The sequence below is a fragment of the Passer domesticus genome, chromosome 14, assembly GCF_036417665.1.
Source record: "Passer domesticus isolate bPasDom1 chromosome 14, bPasDom1.hap1, whole genome shotgun sequence".
Classification (NCBI taxonomy): Eukaryota; Metazoa; Chordata; class Aves; order Passeriformes; family Passeridae; genus Passer; species Passer domesticus.
In genome coordinates this window covers 6164276-6192071 of record NC_087487.1, presented here as the reverse complement: position 1 = coordinate 6192071, position 27796 = coordinate 6164276, and the positions used below count along the sequence as shown (strand labels likewise).

The window sequence follows — 27796 nt, the reverse complement described above, 5'->3', positions numbered from 1 at the left end:
CTCTGGATAGACTTCTGTGAAACTGATGTGTATCTTGTAAACATGAGCTCCTGCACAAAAATTCAAACTCTGGTCTCAGCAAAGGGTTAAGACTCAGATTCTTGCTTTCCCTGAGAATATTCTCCCACACTATTTGCTCTGAGTGCATCCATATCTGTGTGTGCAAGTGCTGCATAAAAAGAAAAATAGATGCATACACACAACTAGAGCCTCAATGGACTATCTTCCCAAGGATTTATTTATTCATGTGACAAGTCTGCCTATCCTGGTCTACCAAAATTGTAATCTTTGTTTTAATAGAAGTGCCTAAAAACATACTGGACCCTTTCCAGGCTCTAAAGTAATATTATAATGTAGTTAAATGAAAACAAAGCCTAAATACTTAATTTCCTGTAGTTTTCCAAGATTGCTGTTTCAGTTTCCTGACTAAATAATAGGTATTTCAGAATATTCTCTTACAGTTACTAGCATTTTCAGTTTGCTCCTAGAAGTCATCAAAACAAAATTAAGCATTAACTCACTCTTTGGCTCCTAAGTAAAAATCAGCTTAGGTCAGACAACTTCTTGCTGCACTGTCCTCGCTTTCTAAAATTCCTCTATTTTTCACCCAGATTTCTGGGTTACTGGCATCTCATAGCTTATTATAATTAACAATGAAAAAGTCCTAGTGCCTAAATTCTGAAGTTCCTGAAATTACTGAATTGTAATAAAATTTTCATCTAATCAGTGATTTACCAGTGGTAACAATAATTAAAATACTACCAATACCAACACCTGTCACCAGGTATAAGAGTATTGCAAAAAAAAAAAAAAAAAAAAAGAGATGGACAAACTTTAGCAGTAAATACACTTCCACACTGTATTTCTAAGAACTCTGACTTTCAGATGAGGCCTGAAACATCACTAGTCAACACAGCTAACACTGCTAGCACAAGGGAGGACAACTGCAAACAAAGAAAAACCCTGATCTCCAGACCACAGACATCACAGGAGGCAGCATGGATTGAAAGTGACAGAGAAAGTACCAAAACAAATCAAATTAAAATGAAATACTAATTCCATTTATTGTTTCAATTATTGTTTTAGCACTCACCTCATAAATCCTCACACATGAAAGCCTTTATTTTTCCTCACAAATGTTCATAAATAGCCCCTCTTCTACTCCATGACCCCACCTGCCATGAGAACACGTCAATCTGCTAATAAGCTGTCTCTAGCATACATATGGGTTTTTTTAATGTATAATAACTTGAAGTTTTACTGCACATTCCAGCTCTACTGCAGGTTAAATTCTAGTAACAGACACCATGCAAGCAAGCAGAGAGAAAATACACAACCAAAGGAGAATTCTCATTAAATATGTGATATACAAGCTTGCTCTAATACTGTACAATTCTTTTTTATTCCCCTTGCTCTTATTATGTTTATCATGATAAAATAATGTGTGACTGTTTACAGTGACACTCTTCTAGTATAAACATTAGCAGACAACAATAAATTCAAGAACAGCTTCTTCATTTTTATTTTTGTGCACAACATAACACACCACCTCCCAGAGTAAGTGAGCTCCCCTTCCCAGAATTTTTCTGGGACAACGGTACAAAGCTGATGCTGCCCATTCAGAGCCTCTGCTGCCACAGAACCACGGTCAGTAAGCCAAATTCAGATGCTCCCATGTCAACACCTGTCTGAGGAGGTCTGCTGGCAATCTCTACTTTCAGGCAGCTAACCAAGGATCATTTTAAGCAGAGAGGAATCTTATTATAAGCCCTTTTGGGAGTCCCAAGCTAACCACCACAATGAGTTGCTGAAAGTCAAATGGTGTGAACATTTCTAGGACCAGAAACATAATTCAGCCAATTAACAGCAAAAGGTATCATTTATACTGCACCCCTCTCCTAAACAGGAGAACAAGAATGAATACTTATACAGCCAGTCCCCTTATTAATAGCTTTCTCTCCACTGCTTGCTTGCCCAGGTGTTTAACAGATCCCTTAAATGTGAGTTTCAGAAGGTTATTCTGCTGCACCCCTCTTTGTTTCCTTACAATAAAATCTAAATTACTTTGTTTCCTTTTGCTATTTAACCTCAGAAGAGGGGTCCTGCACTAGCTACATGACTGTTTTACAACTGCTTTCCCATACATTCATTGAAATCAAATGTATTTCAACTGGTTGAAATTTCTTGGTTGTTTTTTTTTTTCTTTGAACTGCTGTAATGTAACACAAAACAGGTTTGGCTCTACTGGTTATTAAAAGGCATTAACTACATCTTAGTAATTTCTGCATAAGAGACATGACATCAAACCCTTCACCTCCACTATGATACAGAGTACACAGCTCTTCACTGGTTTCCTCTTTTTGTGAATGCAGGACAGTGCTGCAATCTGCATTCCTAGGGCTACAGTAGCTTGTTTTGTTAGTTTGCATCCATGAATACTTGGCAAGGGACTGAGAAAAAGGAATAGCTGAGACCACATTTATTTTCTGGTTTTATCCAAGCTCTTTTTTTCTTGTCTACACTTTGTCAATCACAGAAAGCCAATATTTCAGAAAAAAAACCCAGTGATCATGAGTTCAGGTTTTCTTTATGAACGACCACATGAAGGGACTGGTGTGTCACTGAATGTTTCTTCATGAACACTCCCAGCCTCCTTTTATACCAGTGTACTACAGGACTTCATCTTGTTTCTTTCAAACTAAGTTGGAGTGATCATTTGATTGTTCTAACCTAGGGAATAATTAATTATTCATAAACAAACCCGACTTCACTTTCAACCTGATGTACATCAAACTGTTTAATCAGAAAAAATCAAGGCCCAACAACATGCAATATTTTCTTTTCTACTCCACTGCTATATCCAGCATTCTTGAAAACTTCAGATTTTTTTCATATTTACTTTGGATTTATCATTTTCAACATCATTTTCAAACTAGTTCAAAAAGAAGCATAACTCAAGGACAATAAAATTCCCTAACTGTGTCACTTAATCATTAGAGATAACAGCACTTCTTTTCAGAACAACTTCTCTAGTGATACAAGTAAGCTCAAAGCTGGGATGTATTTTCTACTGTCAGCCAATCTATGAAGACAAAGGTATATGCAGATAAGGATTACATTCTACCTTTTTATAAAGACATGCACACCTGAAAAATTATTGTTTTAAAAATTGCAGAAATAAGAACAAAATAAAGGTACACAACACTCTATTACTTTGCTGTATTGCAAGCTGCTTCTGATAGGCAGGTTAGACATTCCTGACCACATTTGGCAGGAGAACAGTGTGAAGCACAGAGAGAACCAGAATCTGGGTTAGCCATTCTCTGCTGCACTTCAGCACCTGCTTTTGCTTCAAACTGAAGCAAAACAAATATTTCATAATACCATTTTGGTTGGTTTGGGTTTTGTTTGGTGTTTTTTCAAATGTTAAATGCCATTGCAAGGCATCTGATCCCTGATAAGATCTGTTTTCCTGGGTCAATTATAGTGAAACTGAAGCTGCAGACCTATAGATTCAGACAGCAGCTCCACGGCAGGGTGAGGAGCTCCATCCTTTAGACTGTCAGGTCTTTTTCAGAAAAAGAGGCTGCTGGACAATAGGAAAAGAACAAATACACAGATCCAGTGCTTAGTCATTTTGTCTGAACTTGAATATTTGCTACTCACAACCACCTACCACCAGACTTCACATCCGTTCAAAGGCAGCAAGTTCTCTTTTCACTGTTTCTTCATGTGGTGGTTTTCCCCCTGTGTATCCAGGCGTCAGTTCGGTCATGGTCAAAGATCATACACAAAAAAAATTCGGTGTTGCTTTATAAATGGCAGAAGGATAAAAGACTTTATAGAGCATGAGGGCAAGAAATCTCATAGAGGTTCACTCTGTAAAACATTTAACAAAAACTATTCAGAGGGAAGAAGTGGCAACAAGCACTTAGCTCCCAGGAACCTGTTTCTTCCATTAACACCTCATTAATGCCTGGCAGGTATTTCCCAATGCAGAGCTTGGCATCAGCAAGTCATTATGAAGAGAAACAATGAAGAGTCCTATTTCCAACAGCCAAGAAAATACAATGGTATCTATGAAAAAGCAGAAAGGAGAGAATGTTCTATTGTAACCATAGGTTTTTCACATTTATGCTATATTTTAGGGAGCAACCATTTTTCCTGGAAAGAAGAAGGCTTCTACAGAGGCTACATACACAATATCAGCCTCTTTGAATGCATCCCAGCTAATCTGTAAACAAGGTCTTGAGCTCAAACCACTGTGTCCTCAGCAACTATTGATAAAATCCAAACAAAACACTAAGACAAAAGCAAGCCTTCAATATGAACAAACAAGAGATTGAATTTTCATTTGATTCTACAATGCATTTCAGCCATCTAAATGCCATGGGCTCCATGATCTGTTTTTCCACTTTCACAGAGCATATCCTTTGTGCAGTCATATCCTGGGCAAAGCCTTGGTGACAATTCTCAGCAGAATGCATCTTCTCAACACCCCCATACTATAAACAGTGTAAGCCATGCACTGTTTCAAGAACAACTTCTAGGGTAAGATTAAGCACCTGGAAACAGTTCCTGAGATTGGTCCTTCTCAAATACAGACACCTGACATCACCTATCACTCACCCAGCACCAAACAGCAATGCTACCACCAAAGAACTGAGAGCCACCCCCCAGACACACAGACCATGTTTCATTGGGCACAGGTTGCTGTCAAATTCTTGCAACTTCATGACAGAAAAGTTTACAAAGTTCCTGTTCAGTGAAGAATACACCTCCCTCCAATACAACCAAGCAAGATGAACAAGAAAGAAACTACAGACATTTTCTGTAAATCAGGTGAAGCACAGATATAGGTATCTATGTACCATTGCTTCTGCTTTGTTAATTTAGATATCAGGTTCTTTCTTAGTCGTGTTAAAAACTGGCTATGCTTCCTATAGCTGACATAAGTTACCTCCCCAGAAAATTTGCAAGGTTTTCAATATCTGATGCACTCTTTTTGTTTTAGGCAAGTAAAATCTCTATTACCAATCATTTTGCTACTTAAGTTACAAAGTGCATTTTAAAACTGCTTGGATATTTTTCTAAAATATTAATGTCAGCAGTTAGCTGGAAAATGCAAACAAACTACATTGCAAGAGAGAATGCAATATAAAAATCAGGAGACAGAAAATAGATGTATAGATGTTTCACGCACCTTTGAGAGGTATCTACAGTTCCCAAGCAAACAGAATTTTGGGTGAAATGCTAAATGATCCTTTGTAAAGCGCGCCCCCGCGTGGTAACCAACATCTCTACCAAACCAATTTTCTTCAGCTCCCAGTTTTGTCTCCAAAACTACCTCGAGTTGGCGCTCACACCTGCCCAGGTACTGGGACGACTTCTCCTAGTGGGAGTGGTCCAGAAACATGCGAAAACACATGCAACATTCTGCCCTAGAGGCAGTTTCTCAATCTATGGGCAAGGTCAAAATTATTAAGAACATTCTTTTCTCATAGCTTGTTTATTAAGGTCTCCTCAGTATTCTCTCTGCATTTTTCTTCTAAGATTAGAAGTTACTGAGTAGGACTAACCCACCGTCTCCAGAACAAATATAAGGATACACTCACTTCACACAAAAGAAGAAAACAAAAATCTTGAAGGAAGAAAAAAGACACTTCTGACTAAATAGCAAGTTGAAGGAAGTCCCATTGGCAGTCACTCTTTTCCAGCACTGTCAAAATGTAGGGTCAGAAGAGGAGTAGCAAATGCATTTACAAAAACAACATCTACTCAATAATACTGAAACATATTCCAAGCATATGTATTAGGAAAAACCAGCTGGGGCACCAGATCAAAACTATAAAAAACCAGAAGTGGAACTCAATAGGACTGTCAATGAAAACATTTGTTTGCTTAAAAAAATCCATCAGAAATAATATTGTTCTAGTGTGCAGAAAACCAAACTTACACAGAAATAATGCAACTGATTATCAAGATCATTGTTCTGCTTCTTTCTTCTGCATAGGTAGAACATCTCCCCATTCTTTGTGCTTTGTCTAGTTTTATTTTTAAAGTATTTAATTAATTTAAGAAGTTTTAATTTCATTAGGATTCAGAGTTTAGACTAGACCAGAAAATACACAATCATTTCAATGAGAAGTGAGCGTTTTTGTAGCACTGGGTAGTATATGTACCAGTTATGACAGTGTCACAGACAATATGTTCTTATGATGAAATACCCTGATTTGTTGGGCTTTTTCACTTCAAGTTTTTTAAAGGACTATTTTATCTCATACACCATATTCTTTACTATATTTCTGAATAATTTTTATTATATAAGCATTTTCCATCTTTTTCTCCTCTTCAGGATAAGGTAAGCTGAAAATACTAACCAAAAACAATAGTCCTGGGAATAAAATAGATAATAGTTTGTAACACAAGGATATTATTGTTCTGGTAATGTAAAAGAATGTCCAGCAGAGGGTGATACAGACCATACATTTGTTTGACAACTCAGTTATGAGTTTTCTGAGTCATAGATCAGAAATGCAATTAAAACAAGTTTCTGGCCCTTTCTGAATTCGTTTGAGATCAAGGAAAGCTTTAAAGCACAACTAACTTCACCCAGATCTATCCTGTACAAAGGAAATTCAAAGCTATGGCTTTGCTTGCACTAAGAAACACAGAACAGAAACAAACATGGCATTGTCCAGATGTGCACAAGTAAGAGGGATTGGGACATGCAGAGGACAAGGCTGTATTCATCAGTGATTTCCCCTGGCAAACCAACTATTTAAACTGAACTTGACCTTTCACTATTTGAGTTCATGAGTCACATCTGAGCCACTTCTGCAGCTTTTGCCAACATATATAGGAAACATCAGCCAAGCGTCAAATGCCCCTCGCTAGGAATTTATTTCTTTCACTAACCTCACTTGAAAGATTACAGTTTTTTTCTAAACACTGTAACATTTTGTTTAAAATTGCTACCATCTTGCAAAAAGTGTATTTATTCATTGCAAATGGAATCTACACAGCAGATGGCAAAAAGTCAACACAGCAGCTCTTTCTGAACCCATGAAATGTAACCACTCAATTGTTTTCTAAGAGAACATCACTGCTGAGTAAAAGGAGAGCCAATAAGACCTGAGGCAAACATGGCCCAATCAGAAAAGTTAGACTATAAGCAGCTATAAAGCAATCAAAAGAAACCATTCTGTTGCAGACTCTGAAAAACATCTCCACTCTAAAACTGAATCAAAGAAATATATTGTATTTCTTTCTTATTTAAGCTTTCCATCTTTTTGCCCTGGTTCTTTCAAAGAGCCTCTTCCGTAGAAAGTAAAATACGTGGAAAAAGCTCAGTGACAGACACCTTAATTTGGGCTAAAACACCTCCTGAATCCATCCCTTCAGCACTCCTTAGTTTGTTCCCAGTAAATAATACAAAAGTCAGTTAAGAAATCCCCCAACCTGCAATAATAAAAGCTAATGTTTGTCACATCTACTTTAATACGAATAAAAAGTTAAAGAAATCAGCAAGTTTTTTGGGCGGCCGGGGCAGAGCTTACCTTGCACTGCCCTGCCACGCAGATGGCCGTGCCGTTGGGCTCGCACGGCGTGCCGTCGATCACCGTCTCCGCCTGGCGCACGTAGAAGCGGTAGCCGATGGCCCGGCAGTTCAGCTCGCACTTCTGACTCCCCTTCACTGTGGACACAACGAAAGGCCCCGTTACAAAGAGCACAGCAGTAGATTGGAAAAGGAAAGCTCCTTAAACGAGCGGTAAGGTCTGAGGGGAAGAAACAAATATGCGAACAATGCGTTGTAAGTGACCACATCAAGTGAAGGGCGATGAAGAAACCCATTCCAAGGTAAGCACTCCAACAACCCTATCACAGTGAAAACAGTGCCTCCGCTGTTAACAACTGACACTTCCCTAAACGACCAAGAGTACTTTTAGTTCCTTAAAAACACTGCCCAGTTCATCTTCTTCAAGCATAGTGACATGTTATGGCATTTCGTAACTCCTGAGAGCCAGAAAAACTGCACCACAATCAGAAGGATGTGCATCAAATCAGGCTCACTTACAGCCCCCAGTCTGTTCAGGTCTGTTAGGCATATCCAGCACTGAGAAACATTTTAAACAAGACACATGCACATTTTTAAAAATTTTTTTTTTTCTCTTCATTTTTACAAGTTACACTTTAGTGGGTATTCCACAAAAAAACCTCAGCTCTTACATTCTATTCCACTAAATTTCATTTTCAAAAATGTATAAAATGCATTATCATCCAAAACCCTGTGATTTCTGCTGACCTGAAAAAAGCAATAGGAAATCAGTCCACTGAACTCTGGGTGAGAGGAACACAGAAGACAAGAAGCAAGACATGTTATCTTCCCTGTGAAAATCTGTTCCCTGAGCAGATCCAGTCTAACACTCCCCAGATCTTATGCTATCAGGTTTGTTAACACATTTATGTAGCCTTTTTGTTGCAAATCATCCGTCATGTCAGAGTTGCTCTCAGCTTATTGCCCCATTTGCTAACTGACATAACAGCATCTTCTGTTTTTTTCCATCCAAGAGTAGTGCTGATACTCAGTGGCAGTGAGGTCCAAACAGAAATCCTTTTTCATGGCAATGCTTTCATTGCTGCCACAATAATGAACTCAAATTCCTCTCATTTCATAAAGCTTCAGCTCATCCCCTATACTGAAACTGAAACCTGCAATTTAATCTAGGTGTCAAAGGAGATGCTATGTGCCCCCGTTTAATGCTGAAACATGGCATCCACAAGATTCTCTACTTGAGTGTATTTTTGAATCTTCAGCTAAGAAATAACAAAAAGCCAAAATAAATAAAAGCAATCACTTCAAATATATATTAAACAACTGTTTTCTGTAGAAGTACCAAAATTTCAGCTCAACTTCAGTTACCCCCTGTGCAGGCAGAGGGTTAATGCAGACCAATTCTGTATCTTACATTTTGCCTCATACAGCTGAACTCATGGAACTGCCCCTCATACACATCAAGTATTGTGTCTGGCAATCTTCTGATAAAGTCCACCAAAACAGCTACTAATTTTAAGAGAGGTCAAAGATCTGCTTACTGAGTTTGGGTTTTTTGCAGAAGCCATGTGTGCCATGTTCAACTAGGTCATTCATCCACTGGCTACCTTTTCTTTGGATTCTTAGCTTATGATTCCAATGACTTAATTTAGTTATTAAAAAAAAAAATCAAACCTTCCACCCCCCCCAAAAAAAAAAAAAAACAAACCAAAAACCTAAACTGAGGTATTTCCTGCAGTTCAATCTCCAAGTGTAACAGTCAGGTCCAACGATAAAGTGAGCTTTATTCCTAGCAGCTTCATCACTTCACACATAACTATATTCAGAATTCCCAAATAAATATAACCCAGTTTCAGTGATTCATTTAAGTTGTCCTTTTCTCTGTCTGAAAGTGTCCTAATTTCACAACATGCAAAGCTAGCAATCAAGCAGCACCTCTGGAGAGTACATTTTCTTATCTTTCCACTCTCTAAAATCAAGTCAAACAAGCCATTTAGGGTTTCTGAAATGTCCTTATCTTCTGTGTTTGTTCCCTTAAGTTCAGTATCCTGAAGCCTCACATTCCCATATTCTTTCTTTCACTATCTCCCCCACAGTGTTGATACTTCAAAATATTTCTTCTTTAAATTATTAACAGGCCTTCTAGATCCCAGTGAAAGTTTTGTGCTACGTGGAGATGAAAAAATTACCTGCTGGAGCATGGTATTTTTTCCTGGATCTCTCTCATCCCTCACTTCTGCTGTGATAGGTCAGCCTTCTGCATTTTTTATTTCCAAGCTCACCTTAGCATAACCAAGTCAGCGCAAAGTCTCACCTTATCCCCCCTCCTTTATTAAATAGTGAACTTGGGTGAAATTTAATGTTGCCACACAGGTTCTGCCAGACATATTCATTATTGATTTAACTGAAGGAGGTGCCTTTAGTGAACAATCCTGGTAACATGTAATGTTTGGTTTTCATTTCACAGACTGAAAAAGAATCTAAATCAAAAAAAACAGTACTTTCAAAGAAACATCCTTACCAAACCAGCCCTAAGTACCTCAGGAACATGCTGGTCTTCTCCAAGACTTGAGAACTGGGGTTTTTTTCCCCCAAGTTCTCTGCTGAAACTTACCTTCCACCTTTCCCTATGAGGAATAAGAGCCAGACATACTTCAGCAGGACCACAGCATAGTTCTACTGCCTTCCACATCCCCAATAAGAACACCTCACATCTTACAAACTGCACATCACACAGCACACATTACAGTGAAAACTTTCCACCATTCTCCTAAGATTGATTTTACTGATCAAACTTAAACCACAAATATCAACGCATTTCATTGCAGATTTCAGTGCAATAGAGGTTTGAGGAGAAAAATTCATCTGTCACATCCACACATTTTTAAGGGGCAAAAGAGTAATTTATGTGTTATCACACTACAAGGAGTAGCTGGAGTTCAAACTGTGTCTCCAGCAGCATTCCCGGCTGAGGCCTCGTCTCAGGCCCTGCAGAGGGGATGGCAGCCGCCTGCCTGCTGGGAAGCACGAGTGAGCAAGGCAGAAGTGTCCTCCACTGGGATTTACAGGCTAACACTCAAAGATGAATCCTGATCTTTTAATCCCACGACAGGGAAAGAAAGCACTGGCGTATCCGAGCCCACTGCACGCTCCCAGCCCAAGACTGTGTCCCCGCGATGAGGCGAGGCCAGCCCGGCCCAGGCACCTCAGGGTGAGAGCAGTGCCAGGCACGAGGGAGAAAACTCCCGAGAGAGAGAAAACAAACTAAAACGGCCTCCAAATGAACAAGCTTGTTCCTCTCTCGTTCTTGCCCCGGGCCCAGTCGCTCCCCAGAAGCACAGTGGGCTCCCAGCAGGTTCAGCCCTGAGGGAGCCGATAGCCGTAATGGACCCAGCGAGGGCCGGGCACTGCCAGCAGCGATGGCGCTGCCCTGCCTCAGCCGCTGCCCTCCCTCAGCGCGCCAGGCGAATCAGCCCCTCCACGAAATTTCACCCTCATCCTACACCTTTTGTTACATGAAAGTGTAAGAAATTAAAGTCCTGACAAAACACCCTGCCCAAATCTAGAAACTGCGCATGGTAGAACAAGGCAGGAAGTCAGAAACATTCAGAAACACTCCTAATTGCAGGAGTTTGTGCATAGACCTGTTTGCATTTCATCGAGAAAGAGCATCTTCAAATCTAAGCACTGTGCTGGCCTGTCCTAGTGCCCAGCTGGAGCGACACGGTGGGATGCCGTGCCCCCAGTTCCAGTCACCTTCCCTGAGCTGGACACGGCTGGCACAGTCCACAGCCGGTCACCATGGCTGGTCACCAGGGCTGGACACCCTGTGTGGTGACCCTGAACCACACGACCAGAATCCCACAGCACAGCCCCCGTGTCTCTCTCTCCAGCCAGGCCTTTTGTACTTCATGTCAGCTCTTCCCCTCCTTCAGCTTCCTCTTCCAATGCCTTCTGCCATCCTCAGCAAGCCCCTGCCCAAGGAAAGGCTGTGGGGAGGCACCTGGCCATGGTGGATAAGGAGGCCAAGCTGTGGCTGAGCTGCTCCACAGAGAGCTTGAAGAGATACAGAGAGAGCTCGGCAGGCAGCTTGCCAGTGCACGGAACTGCAATCTAATGATTTTCTTAGGAAAAAAACATCAGAAGAAAAAGCATTCCAACCACAATACCTTTGATAAATAATGTATTCAGTTGTTCAAAGGGAAATTAAAAATAGCCACAGACCAAAAAAAACCCAGGAAATAATACCCAAATCAAAAAAGAATGGAGCTATCAGTAAACTAAATGACACTGCACACTGACTGTCCTTAAAGAATGTACCAAGTTCTTCCTTTCTGTCTCAGCTCCGAAGACTTCAAGCTGCTTGGAGCACGTACAGCCTCTCACAGCACGAACACTGAATCTGCCACAGATAACGCTGGCTGTAGGTGCAATCAGAATAAATGATACAACAAAGGAATTTCACATTCCTCATGCCATGAAGTAAGGACTGGAATGTACAAAACCTCCTTGATGGTTCCTTAGTCCAAATCTTAATTTAATGTGAGATCCAGACTCCCTGTTGTTATCTACATAGCAGTTCTAGTTCTCCACAGAACATTACAGAATACTTTTACCATTTGTCAGTTTTTGTAAGTTTGCCTAAACATCTAAAAATAGTTAATAACAAGCTGTGCAATTTGAGAAACGTGCCTCGAGGGTGCCCACACAGAAGTGGCATGCACACTCTTGGCAAGCAAATATCACAATCATGTTAATACTACATTATGGGATTAAGCAAATTTAAATTAAGCTTCATTCTGTGTGCAAACTGCCTTGTAAAGTCAACTTCAGTCCTTCTCCATAACAAGCCAAGATACACTCATCCATGATGTGTCAGAAGCAATTGTTCCAGGAACAAGTTGTCTCTGCATAGCTCAGTTATTTTCAGGGCCCAGCTTGCCATGGGCTGTAATTCAGTATTTACTCATGATAAAAGCAATGAATCTGCTTTACAGGAAGTGTAATGAAGCATAGCAGACACTGGAAAAACTTTTAAGAGATGTGCTTATGTCAATCCATGTAACATCTCCTTTAGTCAAAGCTCATCAATGCTGAGATTGGGTGGGATTTCAGCAATGGATGTGCAGGTGACCAATGCTGCTCCCTGTGAGGGGGGTGAGCCCTGGCACAGGCTGCCCAGAGAAGCTGCAGATGCCCCATTCCTGAAGTGCTAGAGGTCAGACTGGATGGGGCTCTGACAACCTGGTCTAGTGAAAGGAGACCCTGCCCACAGAGGGGGGTTGGAACTCCATGATCTTTAAAGCCCCTTGAAGATTTTCTTTTTCAAGACACATGCACATACAGGGAAACAAAGACAGGTCCTGAACACGACAGCAGAATTCTGGTCCTTTCACACTGCTGTGGCTGTAAGCTGGCAGCTCCACTGTAGAGTCTACACCAGGCCAGAAAGAGCTGAATGTGACAATTCCACACTGATCCAGCAGTGATCCCCTGTGCAGCTTGGGGTGGATGGCGAGTGTTGTTTTCCTACTAAACACAGGCAACCCAGTTTACACAGCTTCCTATACAGAGACAGAAAATGCATAGAAAACACACCCCATCCTCCACAAAAGCTTCCAAGAAAGCAGAGCTACTTTATTTAAGGTTTCCCTGTTTAGGCTAATAGACTATGTGGGCTTGGTTATCAGACTGGAGCGTGAGCTCAGGCTTTGCCGCTTAGGAGACCATAAGGTCCATGACAGAAAACTGACCCCAAATTAGGCTGGTTTTCCACTGATGGACAGTTACCAGTTTTTGAGGTGGCCAGAGGAATAATGCTTTTTACAGCAGTTATCATATGCCAGATTTCTAAATAACAATATGCAAACATTTTCCAGGAAATAATTATCATGTAACTACATTTGGGCTCTCCAAAAGAAATAGTAATGTGATGTGGTCTGTTTTATTTGAGTCTCTTTTGATACTTTGTCCTTATTAGGCTTGGGAACATCTCTTGACAATAACCAGAAAGGGTCATGTTTATTTTTTTTCTTTGTCCCTTTCAGTTTTGTTAACTTCTTATAAAGTTTTATTACTCTGGTTCACATTTTTTTTCTAAAAACATTTTCCATTCTTCACTCCAGTGATGGAAGAACATTGCCCTTTTTTTTTCCCTACTTCCACTTTTCATTTTCCCATATAATAAAGATGTTTATTATTTCACCTTGTCTCAACAATTCAATATATATTTGAAATATTGTCTGCACTGGGGTTTTGATATTAAGTGAAAAAAAAAATCCAACTTCTACAATGAACCTGCTTATACATTTTTACAAGCATGGAGCCCAAAACGAAGATAGCATCCCAACAAATTCCTCACCTTTATCTGAATGTACCACGTTTTTTTCTACTCTTCAGTGACAGAATATTTCTGAAAGGCAACTATGTTCCATGAACTTGTCTTCACAATTAGTGTTTAAAGCAATAAGAAATTTGCAAACGTTGTCATTTACTTCAATTTCCCTGGTACCTCCATTCCTCCCAAACCCCTCTGTCATTAAAAAAACTACTACTAATGTCTTACAGATTTATTGTCATGCATTAAAAATAACTGGAAAGTTGATTATTATTCAATGAAATTAAAAGAAACCAACTAGAAACAAGTAATTAATAAAACCACGTGTGTATGAGTCTCTCTTGCTCCACTGGATGTGTGAAAATCAGCAAAAGATTGAAGTTTGCTGTGCCTCGATGACATTTCAGTGCAGCACAGCACTCAGCTGGGTGGCTCACATGGGCACCTGAGCAGTGAGTGCTGCTGGCTTCAGCACAGCTGCCACAAGTGAAATGTTTAACAGAGGCTCCTGGCCAGCACCCCTTTAGATGACATAACCAGGTAAGGTCGTTTCTTCCACAGACCTCAGTTTTTACTGTGTTACATCTGGAACTCCTTTCTGAATTTAAAGGGGGGGAAAAAAAAACCCCAACTCCTAAAAATGTCTTTTTCACATCAGCCTTTCATGTGTCTGCAGTCACAATCCAGAGACCACCATTTGTCAGCCAGTGGCCACTGGATGTCTCCACTGGCCTATGCTAACAGATCAAAGCTCTCCATCAGTGAAAGCTCTCCTAAAAGGCATTTATCTGGTTTACAAGCCCCCACCTGCACTTTCCAGAGTGCACAGCAGCCACACAAAGCTGCCCTCTCTGGCCCTCAGCACAGGCAGGGGATAGCAGCTCCACATGGGCTGCACTTCTGGTGAGGCTTCTCAGAGCAGCCCCCAGAGCTTAGATCAGAATTATTAAGATGTGGCTAGATAAGTAGAAGAAAACCAAATAGCAATTGCTTGAGCTCAAAACTCTTTGTTTCTGTTTGTATCCAGTGATAGCTAAAACTATATCAATAAAACCCTCAGAAGACAATATCACAAGATAAAATATTAGGATTTCATGAAAGATGCCTTTTCTTGCAGTGATATTATACAGAATTTATCAAAAATAAAATTAAAATATTTAGGAAACATACTATTATAGACAAAACTAGAGAGGACAAATAAAACAACTAATCTAAACAAACTCATTTTCTGGCAGATTTATATATTTATTTATATTGGCACTAATCAGATAAGTAAACCTGCTTCATGCAGTGCAACTTCTCATCTGGAAAAATACCAAAGCATGCTCCATCCCCTGAAGTGCTGACCACTTCCTGAGGGACACTGAGAGCTATCACTCCCAACTCTTAGCTTGGGATATTCTGGATGGAACTTGATACTGCTTTCTATCTGTCTTTACAATTGGAAAGAACTGACTATCTGTGTTTGTCTGTATTAGAATCTTACTGGCCTCTGGAATCTCAGCTTGCATCCAGATCTGTAATTTGAAATGTGATTTTATTTCCATCAGCACACTAAGAGCCCCAAAAACTTGGAATGTCAAATAATGTTAAATTATATAAATCAGTATTTTGGCAACTTTAGTAAATACACCTTCAAATCCTGTCTTCAGACTTTCCACAGCAAGCTTGGTCAGCTTTATTCAAATTAGTTCTACTGCTGGAGGACTTCATGTCACGCTTCAGAATAACAAGTGCCAAAGAAGATGGGAAGAAAGGAGATTCAAGTTTAGGCTTGTGATTCCCCCAGCAGCATTCCAGACAAAAGCTTTCAGTCATCTCTTAAGGAAGCATATTTAAAGTTAAATGTCTTAGAAGTCTCTCTCCTATTAAAACATGAACATTACAAACTCCCAAAGTAATGCCTACCATGAAAAGACCATAATTCCCAGATCTCTAGTATTTAATCAAACTCCAAACAAGGCTGCACAGAAAGCCCTGCCTCATGTAAAGGGATGGCAAGCTCTTCTCCATGCACTCACTGAAGTGCACCCTAAGCTTTCTTTAATATGAAGATAAAAAAGGACCAAGCAACCAAAAGTGACAACAGGGAAGGAGGCAACACAATGCTGCTTTTCTCAAAATCAGCTCCCAGACAAAATGAGCCAGCTCTCACCTTGTTACATGACTGGGAAAAAAATAAAAAACAACAAAACACCAACCTTTATTTTTTTAAACAACACTTGCTCTGAGATGTACAGTTTGCATTAAAGTCTAAATGCTTTCTGAAGTTACAGTTTTCTAAGTTATTTAGCTTGGGGGAAGAAACCTAACATTTTGTCTTTAAAAATGAAAATTGTTACATCATTATTTACAAGAAATGATGACACAACATTTTTTAAATCACTGCATATAGAAATCAGCTTTCATTTTAATTTCACAATCCAGAGACAATAATAATAATGTTTTCAGTTATTTCAATGTGCTTTTTTTTTTCTTAGTTTCCTTAAACAGGCTGATTTTGCCAAAATTTTCCAGAGAAATAATTTTGGATGAACTCACAAAAATCCTTGTCATTCCCTGCCTCTTTTTCCTTGCTGTCTCCAGAGAAAGCAGTCACTTAGAAATGCTTCCCCACCCCCAAAATCCAGATCCTGGACTAATTTCATAACCCTCTGATTGATAACCTCATAATTTACAGTCTTCCATGCTGACATGAACATGAACACGGCCACTTTGATGTACACAGGCTTAAAATCTACTGCCTGTGCTTATACTTGTCTTATACTTGTTATACACAGGATACACATGGATCAATGTGAAAAGCAAGAAAAGAGACTAAACTCCGTTTCTGAAAGGTTTTTAACTGAAGATTCTTTGCTCTGGAACAACACCAAGAAAATACAACCTGAGGAGCCACAGCAGAAAGAATGAAATGAGAAAGAAACAGAAGCTCAAAGTCAGCCCCAGACTCACTGTCACTGTCCCTTGGGAAATATTTATCAGGAGGTTCTCACTGAGCCTTATACGCTTACAGATTGCCTTAAGATTTAAAAAAATACTATTGTGGGGTGAGGAGTGTTTCTGAAATAACAGAAAATACTTGCACTCATTTAAATATTAATATAGCTATTACTTGGTCTAGAATGTCCTAACTGTATTTCCATGGCCTCTTGCCACAGTCCTTTAATAGGCAAATAAATTCTTAAGGATTACTTAAAACATTCCGTGCTTTTATTTACATACTCAAAGATATTTATATCCTTCATTCTCATAAACATCAGTTTAAACATGAATGTTCATTAGAGCAATGTTTTCAGTAGGATGCCAGTGACCTGGAGCTCAGTCAGTTAACTTGAAAGCTGCTTCCCTTCTTGTAGCAGATAAAACCCTAAACTTCCAGTGTTTCACATTACATTTCATTTTTAAGACTATTCTTATATAAAAAGCTATAATGATCATTGATGAGACTCCAGATTTCTTAGCATCTTTGCTTCTAATTTTTCTTCTGGGTTTTCAAACTTTGCATGCCTTGATTGTGGGATGTTAAGATTCCTGCAGAAAACTGAAGGGTACCAACTCCGTGATCTTTTCTCAGGGAAAATCTAACTGGATGACACTGGGAGGCAGCTTTGCTCCCTGAGGCTGCCAGCTGGGCTCCACCAGCTCTCACTGCAGCACTTGGAGCCTCCATGCTCTTAGAAACTGCATTTCAGAACAATGAAGCTTAAGTTGTCTCATCCCCTGTATCTCTCTCAGCCAAGGGGAAAAGGGGTGTCTGCTAAAAGACTATTTTCCCCTTGAGGATTCTGTCCCATCAAACTAGGATCTGTCTCTCCTGTACACATCTGTGGCATCACCCTACATCCCACTCCTCCGAGGACAGCAGTGGAACCCAGTATGGAGGTGTCAAGATAAAAATGTTGTCAAACCCCTTTAATTTCCTTCTACAAACAGGCTCTGCATGCAGGAGAAGCAGTGCTGTGATTTAGCTTGGCTTTTCAAAGGTGTCTGACACTTCTTCAGTGAAAAATGACACCTGGAAGTTACTATAAGGCATGTGTAAAGTTGTTTTGAAAACTATTACTCATTACTACTCAGTATTTCACTGGCTGGGTTTTGGTACCTACTAAGAATCTGCAAGATCTTTCCCAAGTACAGCTCCAGCTTATGTATTTATGCATGAGACAGATGATGTGATAGAAAGAGAAATTCACAGGTAACACCAAGTTGGGAAAAGCAGCAATACTGGAGGGAAGGATTAGAGCTGAAAAATATGCTGACAGCTTAGGGAAGGGCCTGAAAAGGCAGGATGAAATATAATAGGGATTGGTATGATATCCTACACTTGTGACAGAACAACCACCTGCACAAACACAGACTGAAAAACTAATGAAGAAGCAGTAATTCTACAAGGAATCTGGAGCAGTGACAGTGGGTGCCATTTCATGTGGGGCACTGAAGGTGTGAACTCAACAAAAGAAAAGCAAACACTTTACAGGTCAGTATAAACCAGAAGGCAACCAGTGCAAATACCAGCAGAGACCAACATTCAGTGCAGCACTGTCCACTTCTGGTGGGCCATGGGAAGACAATCCAGAGGAGAAAGTGAGCAACCAGCACTTTAGTAAACACAGCTAAAGAGGGAAGATTCAAATTGTGGTGTTTTGAAAGAGCAGAAGGGACAGTCTCTAGGTAGAGACAAAATACCAAAGCGAACAGAAGTCTTCCATGCGTGCTGTGAATCAGCCAGGAGGTAACAGGCCAAAGCTGTACCATGAAGATCTGTATTACACCTCACAGAAGACTTCCACTGGAAGGAATAACTAAGCACCATCTGCTTACGGAGACTGCAGGATCTCCACCACTGATGACAGGCACTGGACAAACTGAACAAACACAAACTGTGCTCTCCTAAAGGGCTCCCAGGAAATGGAGCCCTCAGGTCATACAGAGCACACAAGCCTTCCTATGTTAATTTATTGACTCATTTCTCCTTCCACAGTGCCTAGTTTTAATAGACACAGCAGTCTATTTGTTCAAAACATCTTTACTGTCATGTAGTAACTGTTCAGATACTGTTGCTCCCCATCGAGGAAACTATTACCATTCATACAAACAGTTTCTGCATGAACAAACCTCCCTCTGCAGCTTTTCCCCAAAGAAATGTCAATGCTAGTGCAGCCCTAGATATACAGATGTTCAGAGTTCAAAATTACAAATAAGGAAGATTTTCTTGCACCTGTCTGGACTCTGTCCCAGAGAATTTCACCAAGGAACATAAAGTCTTAATTGTAAAAATATTTCCAATAGGTTAGGTTTTTTCCTCTGGAAAGCAGTAAATTGTGAAATTTCACAGTCTTGCAAGTTCTACCTCTCATTCTGGACTGCAGAAAGCATAATAAAAGTACATCATTTTCTGTCCTCCAAGTCATACATGGAAAGTATCTACAGCCTGATCAATGTACAGCCATGAGTCCAACACAGTAAAAGTAATGTAACACTTTAAAATCTTTGTAAAAATGTTATCACCTGTTTTCTTAAATATTAGACCAAAAGCAACTCACAGAGTAACTGCTACCTCAAATGCCTAGAAAACATCAAACCAATCTATCTGGATTTCAGGCTGTTGATTTAAAGGTTTCTGTAATGGCATATGCTGTAACTGCTTCAAATTATCTCATATACCCCAAAACACCTTAGTTTCTATGAACCTAAGATTTCTCCCGTGAACCACGTCACTATAAATGTCTTAATAGGATGCTGGAGGTCAAACCATAAATCTCTAATAATGAAAACATCAGGATGATCACACAGTAGTTAAGTAGAGCCTTAAAAACTAGAAACTCCTTTTCTTGAAAGGTAACATACTTGCTGCCATTGAAAGGGAGCAAAGCAGAGCACATCTGTCTAGTGCTTCATTTTTCCTTTCCATACCACAGCAACCAACAGTCACCTCTGTGTGAAACAATGAAGTTTCTCATTTTTCTGAAAATTAACTTTAAGGTGTTAAATTTATAATCACCTTACAATGATGGTGTGAGGCAGATTAGCCTATAGCTTTGTGTCTGTGCAGCCAGGCTACTCCACACAAAACAATACAGAATTTTAGTGGAGACTGGGACACAGCAAAAAAGTTTCCAAACCCTCAAGAAAGCTAAATTAATAAACCATGTCCAGCCTAGTTACATTAATTCTTCCCAAAGCAATTAGGGGGGAAAGGGAATGAATGTTTAATTGTGCGGGTGATTTTTAAATGTCTGTATCAATTAATGCTCGCTAACATAGCACAGAAAGAGGGACACACATCACTACAGCTTCCTTAAAATTCACTAAAGCTCTCCTCCCTGCCCCTATCTCAAGTTGGACTCAGTGCAACACAGTAATGCAGAAATCCTTTCAAGTCTGGCAGCAAGGCTGCAGCCAAATATGTAAGCTATTCACAAATATTATCCAAAAACAGAGGGCAAGCACAGTTTGTGATTTAGGGTTCACCTGGTACAGACCTTTCAGAGGAAGAAACGGGCTGGAACAGCAGAGGTAGCCTTATTAACTAAAGAATCTGAGGGGCAAAGAGGGGAAACTTCAGCAAAACACTGTTGTGAAAAATAATGGATCACACTCACAGAGTTTAAATATAAATTACCTCTCTTTTAGTCAAAAAGCAGCTGTACAAAAGCCGATGTTAACGATTATCCATTTTCCATTGAAACCATTCTGTACTGGCTCAAACACTATAAAACTATATATGCACACACAAGCTTTCAGCAGCTCACCCTCCCCCTTTCTGAAATACTGCCTGCTCCTCTGGTGAAAATAAGCTGGTTAAGTCCTGTAAGCAGCCTGCTCAATATGATGCCCAATCCATAGTGCATAATCATGGATTTGGGGGGAAAATCCACTTCTCCTTTTAACAAGAAACACAAGAGGGTTTTGCACTGTGATTCAATACCCAGACTTGTAAAAGCAATTAAATATCCATCCTCACTCAATACTCTCTTTTATTTGGCATTTTCCTAAACTCCAAGATGCTTGGCAGGGAAACAGGAACACAGACATGAACTGGCACTGCCCTGTCCCTGCCAGGGAACAGCCTCATTGTACTACTGCAACCCCTGTGCCTTTAAAAGAAGGCAGAGGAGAGTCAGAGGAAAACACAGGAGATCTCAAGCTGCATTAACTGCTATCCTCCTGGAATTAATAATTATGGAACAAGAGATGTTGCCAAGCAAATGACCTATTCAGATAGATTCTGAGAAGGAGATTACTGATGAAATAAATATTTTGAATTTCGTGGCTCTCTAATAGCTCAATGAGCTTCTGTTACAATACAGCCAAGGACACTGACCCTATCAAGCATTTCACTAAATAAACCTTACATACACTAATACTTCAGCTATTCCAAGTTTATTGCCTGTACATTGACCAGCGTACACAAGACATAAATATGGAACAAAATCATATATTAAATTAACAGCATACACTTGAGAACTCTAGTGAAGATGCAAGAGAATTCAAAACATATGGAGGCATTTTCCTATGAACTATATTAAATAGGAAGATGTATTAGCTACAACTGAGAATTACTGTAGACAGATATCAGCCACAGACATAGTGCAGCACATGATGTTTAACATCAGAACATCTCCAGTGCAAATGAGGGCCTGATCCAGACATTTGCACTGCCTTGGGGTGCACAGATGCATCAAGAAAACTGTTTCTGTTCCTTTTTTCCTGACTGGAACGCCTTCCAAGCTTTAAGTTATGCCACTAAATAAGTAATGTAAAGTAGCATAGCTTGTTACATGGGATGGAAAACCTGCAATACACAGCCCTGGTGCTCTAGCTGGTATTTCTTACACCAGATCAGTCCTCTCAACAGCAAGTTTCAGTTTAAATTCCAATTCTTGCTCTCAATACTTCCACAGCACAGAAGCCTCTTACCTCAGCTGTCTCTCCATTTCCAAAACCAGACTTTATACTATCAAGCTAGTTCACAACAACTGAGGTCAATCATGTTGGTTTTAAACACGACAGAAGTGCAAATGGAAGGACCTACAGACAGACGTATGCATATAAACTTCAGAAAAAAATAAATGCAAATGTGTAGACATTAATTTGCATTTTACAATACATATAGTATTTAAACTGCTTTATCTTCTAAATATTTTCCAACTCTCTTGCCTGTCTAGTCCGTATGTGTTTGGTCAAATTCTTTAACTGATGCTTGATGTCCATTTCCATTTGCAAAGACCTCTAGGAGCACAAGGCCATGATTCCATTCTGCAGCAGCAGACACAGAAAATTCCCCATTCTGCAGCAAATACAGACACAGAAAATTCCCTGAGAATCTCTTCAACATTGGCTTTGAGTCCCTCAAAAGACAATGAGGATGGCTTATGGGAAAGAGATGTGAATGAATGTATTTCAACTAAGTATGTCAGAAGACAACTGGGTCAGAAAGCAAGTCTTGATCTAATATTTTATTTCCACTGCAACACAATCCCTTCCATGAGGGTGGTGATTGTGGATGGAGTGCTGATGGTACTGATGTGTGGCTTGGCACACCACGGCAGGACCAGGAATGGGAAGAAGGATGTCTGCTGGTTACGTATGATTCAATATGCTTCATTTAGATCAACTAGCTAACAGCAAAGATGAGCAATTAACCATGTTTTTCTTCTGTATTTGCACTGGAAGCTGTCAAGTTGGCTTCAGAGAAATTCCCAAAATGCTTACAGCATCGCTAAGATAGAAGTTTTTCAACTGAAAACTCATTTATGGTTGAAAGAATTAAATTATTCATGACATTTAGTTTCTCCTTTCATGGCTTCAGGGATGATGGATAGAATAAACAGCATTTTAGGCAGAATGCTTCATATTAGATCCTGCCATAACTGAGACTTGCTTTATTGCATTGGACAAAATAGTAACCAGACATGTTCTATAAATTACAAACCACAAAATCAGGATAAAACTTCCTTTTTTCCCCAGAAGTACTCCCATAATCTCTGTGATGCTCACAAAGTACTGTGACAAGAGCCAAATGAGTGCCTAGACAGATGGAGTCTCCTGCTCCCTAACACTGAATAGCATCATATCCAACAAGATATCACTGTGATTAAAGCAGATTTATGTTCAAACAGCATTCAGATTGAGAAAGCACAACAAAACTAACATCTGGGTCTTCTTGCTTCTTAAAAGCAAGAATTCCTGACAAGGAGCACTGCACACAAATCTCCATCTTCATGCAGCAGACACAGCATCAATTCTATCTGCAGCTGTTTCAAGAAAGAAAAGCAAACCCCATAGTTTGGATGTTACTGCAAGTATGATCTGACTTCATTTTAAACTGGATTTTATCCAGTATTCCTGCAATAACCCCAAGGAGACTTGATCCACTGATGACTTCTAAACTGATTTTCACAGAACAGATCCAACATACTTCAAATATCTTCTTTAATTTCGCAGTGACTAATGTATGTTGTTTCCATCAACATAATGTTTTAATCTAGTAAAGAAAGCCAAAGCTTTTAATTTAGAAAGTTCACCTTCTTCCTGGATCTGCTGCATCTTCTCTGTGTTCCCAGCTCCCGCCCCAAATGAAAACAGAACTTGAGGCACAGAAGGGCTAAATGTGTCAACCCAGCCAAGCAAAAGAACTTTCCATCTGGCCAAATGCAATTTATGCAGCAAAAGCTGCTGTCCCCAGACAATAAGACCTTTGACATTTTTAAGTTAAAGTTTCCAACTCAGCTATTATCACTTGAAAAAGTTTAATTTTTTTTAACGAGGATGCTGCAACATGCTGAGAAATCACTGCAAACAATTTTCTAGGTAACTCTCACTGATTTCAACAGGAGCTACTCAAATGTCATTGTGGTGGACAATCACCTCAGCAAGCTAAAATGCATACACGAGAAACGTGTTGGTCTGGACCTACTCAGATTCATCCACACTTGAAGTATTTAAATATTGCTTTGCTGAATGGTAGCTAATGACCCTGTACAATTCAAAGAATTCAATATTTTTTCATGGTTCCTTTTGCTCATGCTTTCCCTGTGCTCCTGCTCTGGAACAGGAGCCCCATCCCTATGCACATCCCTGTGCACTGCCAAGACACTTCACTGAGCCACCACCCTCACAAAGAAATCCCTTGGTTCTGCTCCTGAGACCTGATCTAAACCTTCTTGCTTCCTAAACAGGATGCAAAGGAGGCCACGGTTCAGCACAGCTGCCTCCTCCTCCTCCTCCTCTGTGCAACTGGAAAGGCAGAGACAGAGCACAGGCCACTCACCCCACCCCATTCCCCAAGGTGAGCAGCAGTAGCCAAAGGAACTCTGGAATTCCAGTTTCTGCCAGTCAGAACACTAAATAAATAAATAAATAAATACAGCAGAATGATCTTGCTGAAAACTCTCCAAATTTTAATACAGCAACAATCTCTTAATATTGTTTGAACACAAACCAGAGATTGAGTGTTCTGCAATAAAATCTCTGTCAGTGACGCTAACAAAAATATTAAATTTCAGCAATATGCTGACTTTTTAAAAATGGACATCTGTTTGTATTTAGGTTCTTCATGTGACTATATTCAACGACAAGGAAAGGATGAGAGCATTCCTTCCTCCAAAACTGGTAGGTGTCCATCAAGCTGATTAAATTGAAAAATTAGCATTGAAGGACATCAAATCCAGCAAACCAATAACGAAGTCCTTGCTCAGGGGAGAGACACCTACTGAAATCAAAGGGAAAAACCTGAACTTCAGGTGATTGAAATCATTTGAGGTAAGGATTGCTGGATTTGGCACAGATCTGCAAGAGATCCTAGACTGTTCTCAATGCCTCTCCATCCTCATCTTCCCACACGTCCCTGGTCCTGGGGCTTCACCAAGGAGACCATGTCCCACTGCAGTTTTGAAGCACAAAAAAGCAGAACCTTGACAGAACTGAAAAAGGCTCATTTCACAGACTTCCATGTGACTGACAGGAAATTTAAGCCCCGAGGATGAAAGTGCTGAAGAACCTCTCTGTGCTCTGCTCCACTGCAGCCCGAGGAGCACCATCAGCTGAGGGACGTGCTGACATCAAACCTCCATCCCTGGTGCTGCAGCTGCAGCCAAACCCACAGCAGAGCAGCTGGGCAGCACTCCCACAGCGCCTGTCCTCTGCAGGCTATCCCACTGTTTGAAACTCCCACCAGCCCAGCCTCAGTGAGCCTCACAGCAAAGACAGGCAGAGTCCTGCAGCAGGATTTCTGCACTCCAGCCACAATTACACAGTCCTGCTGCCGAGTCATTGCCAACCATCTGCACATCCAGAGCTGGCACAGAAAACTAGAAAGCCTCGACCTTGGGGTGCTGGGATGACAATGTTCTAACCCAGTTCAGCAGGTGACAGTATTTTTTTGTTCTAATGGAAAATGTCAAAGAAGCATTTGATGTCACAGGACAGCCAGGGCCAGTTTCCCAGCACAGCCCCAGCTCACACACAGAGCTGCTACAAGGACAGCTTGAACCAGGAAAAGAGGAAGATGTGGACAGACACACAGCACTGGGTCTGCCTGGGAATAAATGCAGTGTAAACACTGCCTGGTATTCCCATTAAGAAATGGGTATTGGCTTCTCTATAGCTACTGACCTCATTTCTCACACTTACTTTTGTGGAGATAAATGCAGGACAGTAAATTTTCATCATAATCTATTATATATTAGAATTGTATATTTTCACAATTATCAATATAATAATTTTTGGGGAAAAAATTAACACAAAATGTGCTCTGAGTTACTCAAATAAACTATTTCTGGAAATAACTATGATTTTAATCCACTTGAAAGTTCAGGAAATTGAAAAAAAACACAATGAGATCAAATTTTTTTTGCTGTGTTATACAAGTATCTGAAGATATTGAAGTGTTTGAACAAAGAAACTGTTTCCACAATTTCAAAGCAAGAGATACAAGTAAACTAGATTACAATTCATAATCAACTCTATATATTAAATATATATCAGAGAATAAAAGGAAATTATGATGATGCAAAACTAGGTGCTTTTACTACAATTTTTCATTTATTGCTTTCCTAGACTACCATTTGAACAAGCTACATATAATTAAACTCCACAGAAATCTGTTCATTCAATATGGCTCTTTAAACCAAATTTTCTTACAAAAATGAAAAGTTAAATACCCTTAGCTTTCTTGGCTATACATGTACTAGGAGTGCATATTTCCAGTTACCTGGGGAATGCCCACATGCTGTTAAAGCAGAGCTAGAATCCATTGTACTGCCACTTAGGTAATATCATCAACACTTCAATAATCCTATTTTCTGGGATTTATGTTAATGATCTGCCAGATTTTGCTGCTGGCTGGCAGACAGTGTACAAAATTAAGCATATACACCCACACAAATGAACCACCAGCTCTCCCAGGCTGTATTCTGTACAGGACCACAGCCTCATACAATTCTCTCTCACGAAGATGAACAAATCTGAGCACCATAAAAACAATCTTCCACCATCACATGAAAAAAGGTAGAATGACAAAATTGCCACTGATTACCATGAGGTCAGTGGTAGGACCAACTGTGCTGGTTTTTTGCAACCCATGACTCCTATTATTTCATTTACTGAAGCTCAGAAAGTCTGCAGATCAAAAAGTATTTCCAGTCAGTCATTCATCCAGCAAGCCTGTGGATATTTTTTAGAGACATTTAACAATATGAGTGAGTCCCAGTTTGGGAGTTCTGGATTTTAATGGTAGTCTGTAGACCTCCCATCTAGTTCCTGGGAGCAGTCAGCATAAAATCCTGAAGTAAGTAGCACTGATTCATTTGCTGCTTCATTTTTATACTTTGATTCTGGAATTGTATTTATGCATACATATTACCAGAATGTGAACAGTACCTCATTTATCTGGAATATTTACCTGACTAAAGGGAAGTACTGAGAGGGGCAATAAGAAACATTTGAGTGGCACTTGGCTTTGTTGTTGGCATGCTGGAAGGCTCAGCTTTTTTCTCTTTTCTTTTTGGTAGATTACTGTAGAAATTGCAGAGAAATGACCACAAGTGTCTGAGCTTGCTTTTTGCCTATTTCCATTTGCTGAAACTCACAGAGATCAAGTTGATGGTCCAAGGTCATCCAGAAGCAAATGGCCCCAATAAGGATGACAACTCCCATTCACTCTTTCCTGTTCCTGCAGTTCTTTATGCTGAATCACATGGCAAAGTTAAATCTTCTTCCCCAAAATCTTGCTCAACTTCTCCCCATTCTTCTGTTTTACATCACTTCATTGCTCTTCTAGAGCTTGCAAACAATATGTGACTCAGTGACCTTTTTTCTTCTATTGTATTTCTCAATAAGAAGAATTACTGCATAATTAAACCACATTTTTGAGTATTTATTTAGTTTCTTTTCTTTATGAGCTGTCCCTTTGCAACAGCCTTTGAAATTCTGTGAATGAACCACTTTTCTCTGCCAGTCAATTTCTTTTGAAAAACACAAATTTTTCCTACACTGAATTTATTTTTTTATGTTTCTGTATTTGTGACTAGTTTAATCTGGACTTCATGATCTTAAGGATGTTTTTCAACCTAAATGATTTTGTGATAGTAGAAGACTTGGCTAGGATTAGTAACCAACTTCTAAACCAAAAAGAACAGAATCTCTAACCTGTGCTTAAAATTTACCTTTTATCTGGCCCTTGGAAAGACATCTACACTGAAAGACTTCAAGCACTCAGGGACAAGATCAGCATCCCACTAAATGTTTACTGCTCACAGCTCACATTCTTAGACTCTGAGCCCATCAGCACTCGTATGTAGGTCACTGGTTTCACAGAAGTTTCCACTCTATATGAACTGATTCCTTCACAGAAGGGTGCACATGGAATGGGTGCAATGGACACGTGCAGGACCCCAACA

The 27796-nt window shown here is 39.9% G+C and overlaps 1 protein-coding gene and 1 long non-coding RNA gene across 6 annotated transcripts in view; one reads left to right on the top strand and one right to left on the bottom strand.

Moving 5' to 3' along the window:
- Positions 1–27796, bottom strand: part of THSD4 (thrombospondin type 1 domain containing 4) — a 272344-nt gene that overhangs the window by 122127 nt on the left and 122421 nt on the right. For all 3 annotated transcript variants that reach the window (XM_064389270.1, XM_064389267.1, XM_064389268.1), the window contains exon 7: positions 7560–7696. In XM_064389270.1, coding sequence (XP_064245340.1) covers positions 7560–7696 — 137 coding nt within the window. The remainder of the gene's footprint in view (positions 1–7559; positions 7697–27796) is intronic.
- On the top strand, positions 7635–17074 carry LOC135280888 (uncharacterized). Of its 3 annotated transcripts, none has more exons than XR_010347694.1 (3): positions 7635–7860; positions 9693–9803; positions 16673–17074. It is a non-coding gene; the product is annotated as an uncharacterized LOC135280888 (long non-coding RNA). The 3 variants fall into 3 exon arrangements; XR_010347693.1 differs by lacking the exon at positions 16673–17074 and adding an exon at positions 10668–10739; XR_010347695.1 differs by lacking the exon at positions 16673–17074 and adding an exon at positions 10023–10586.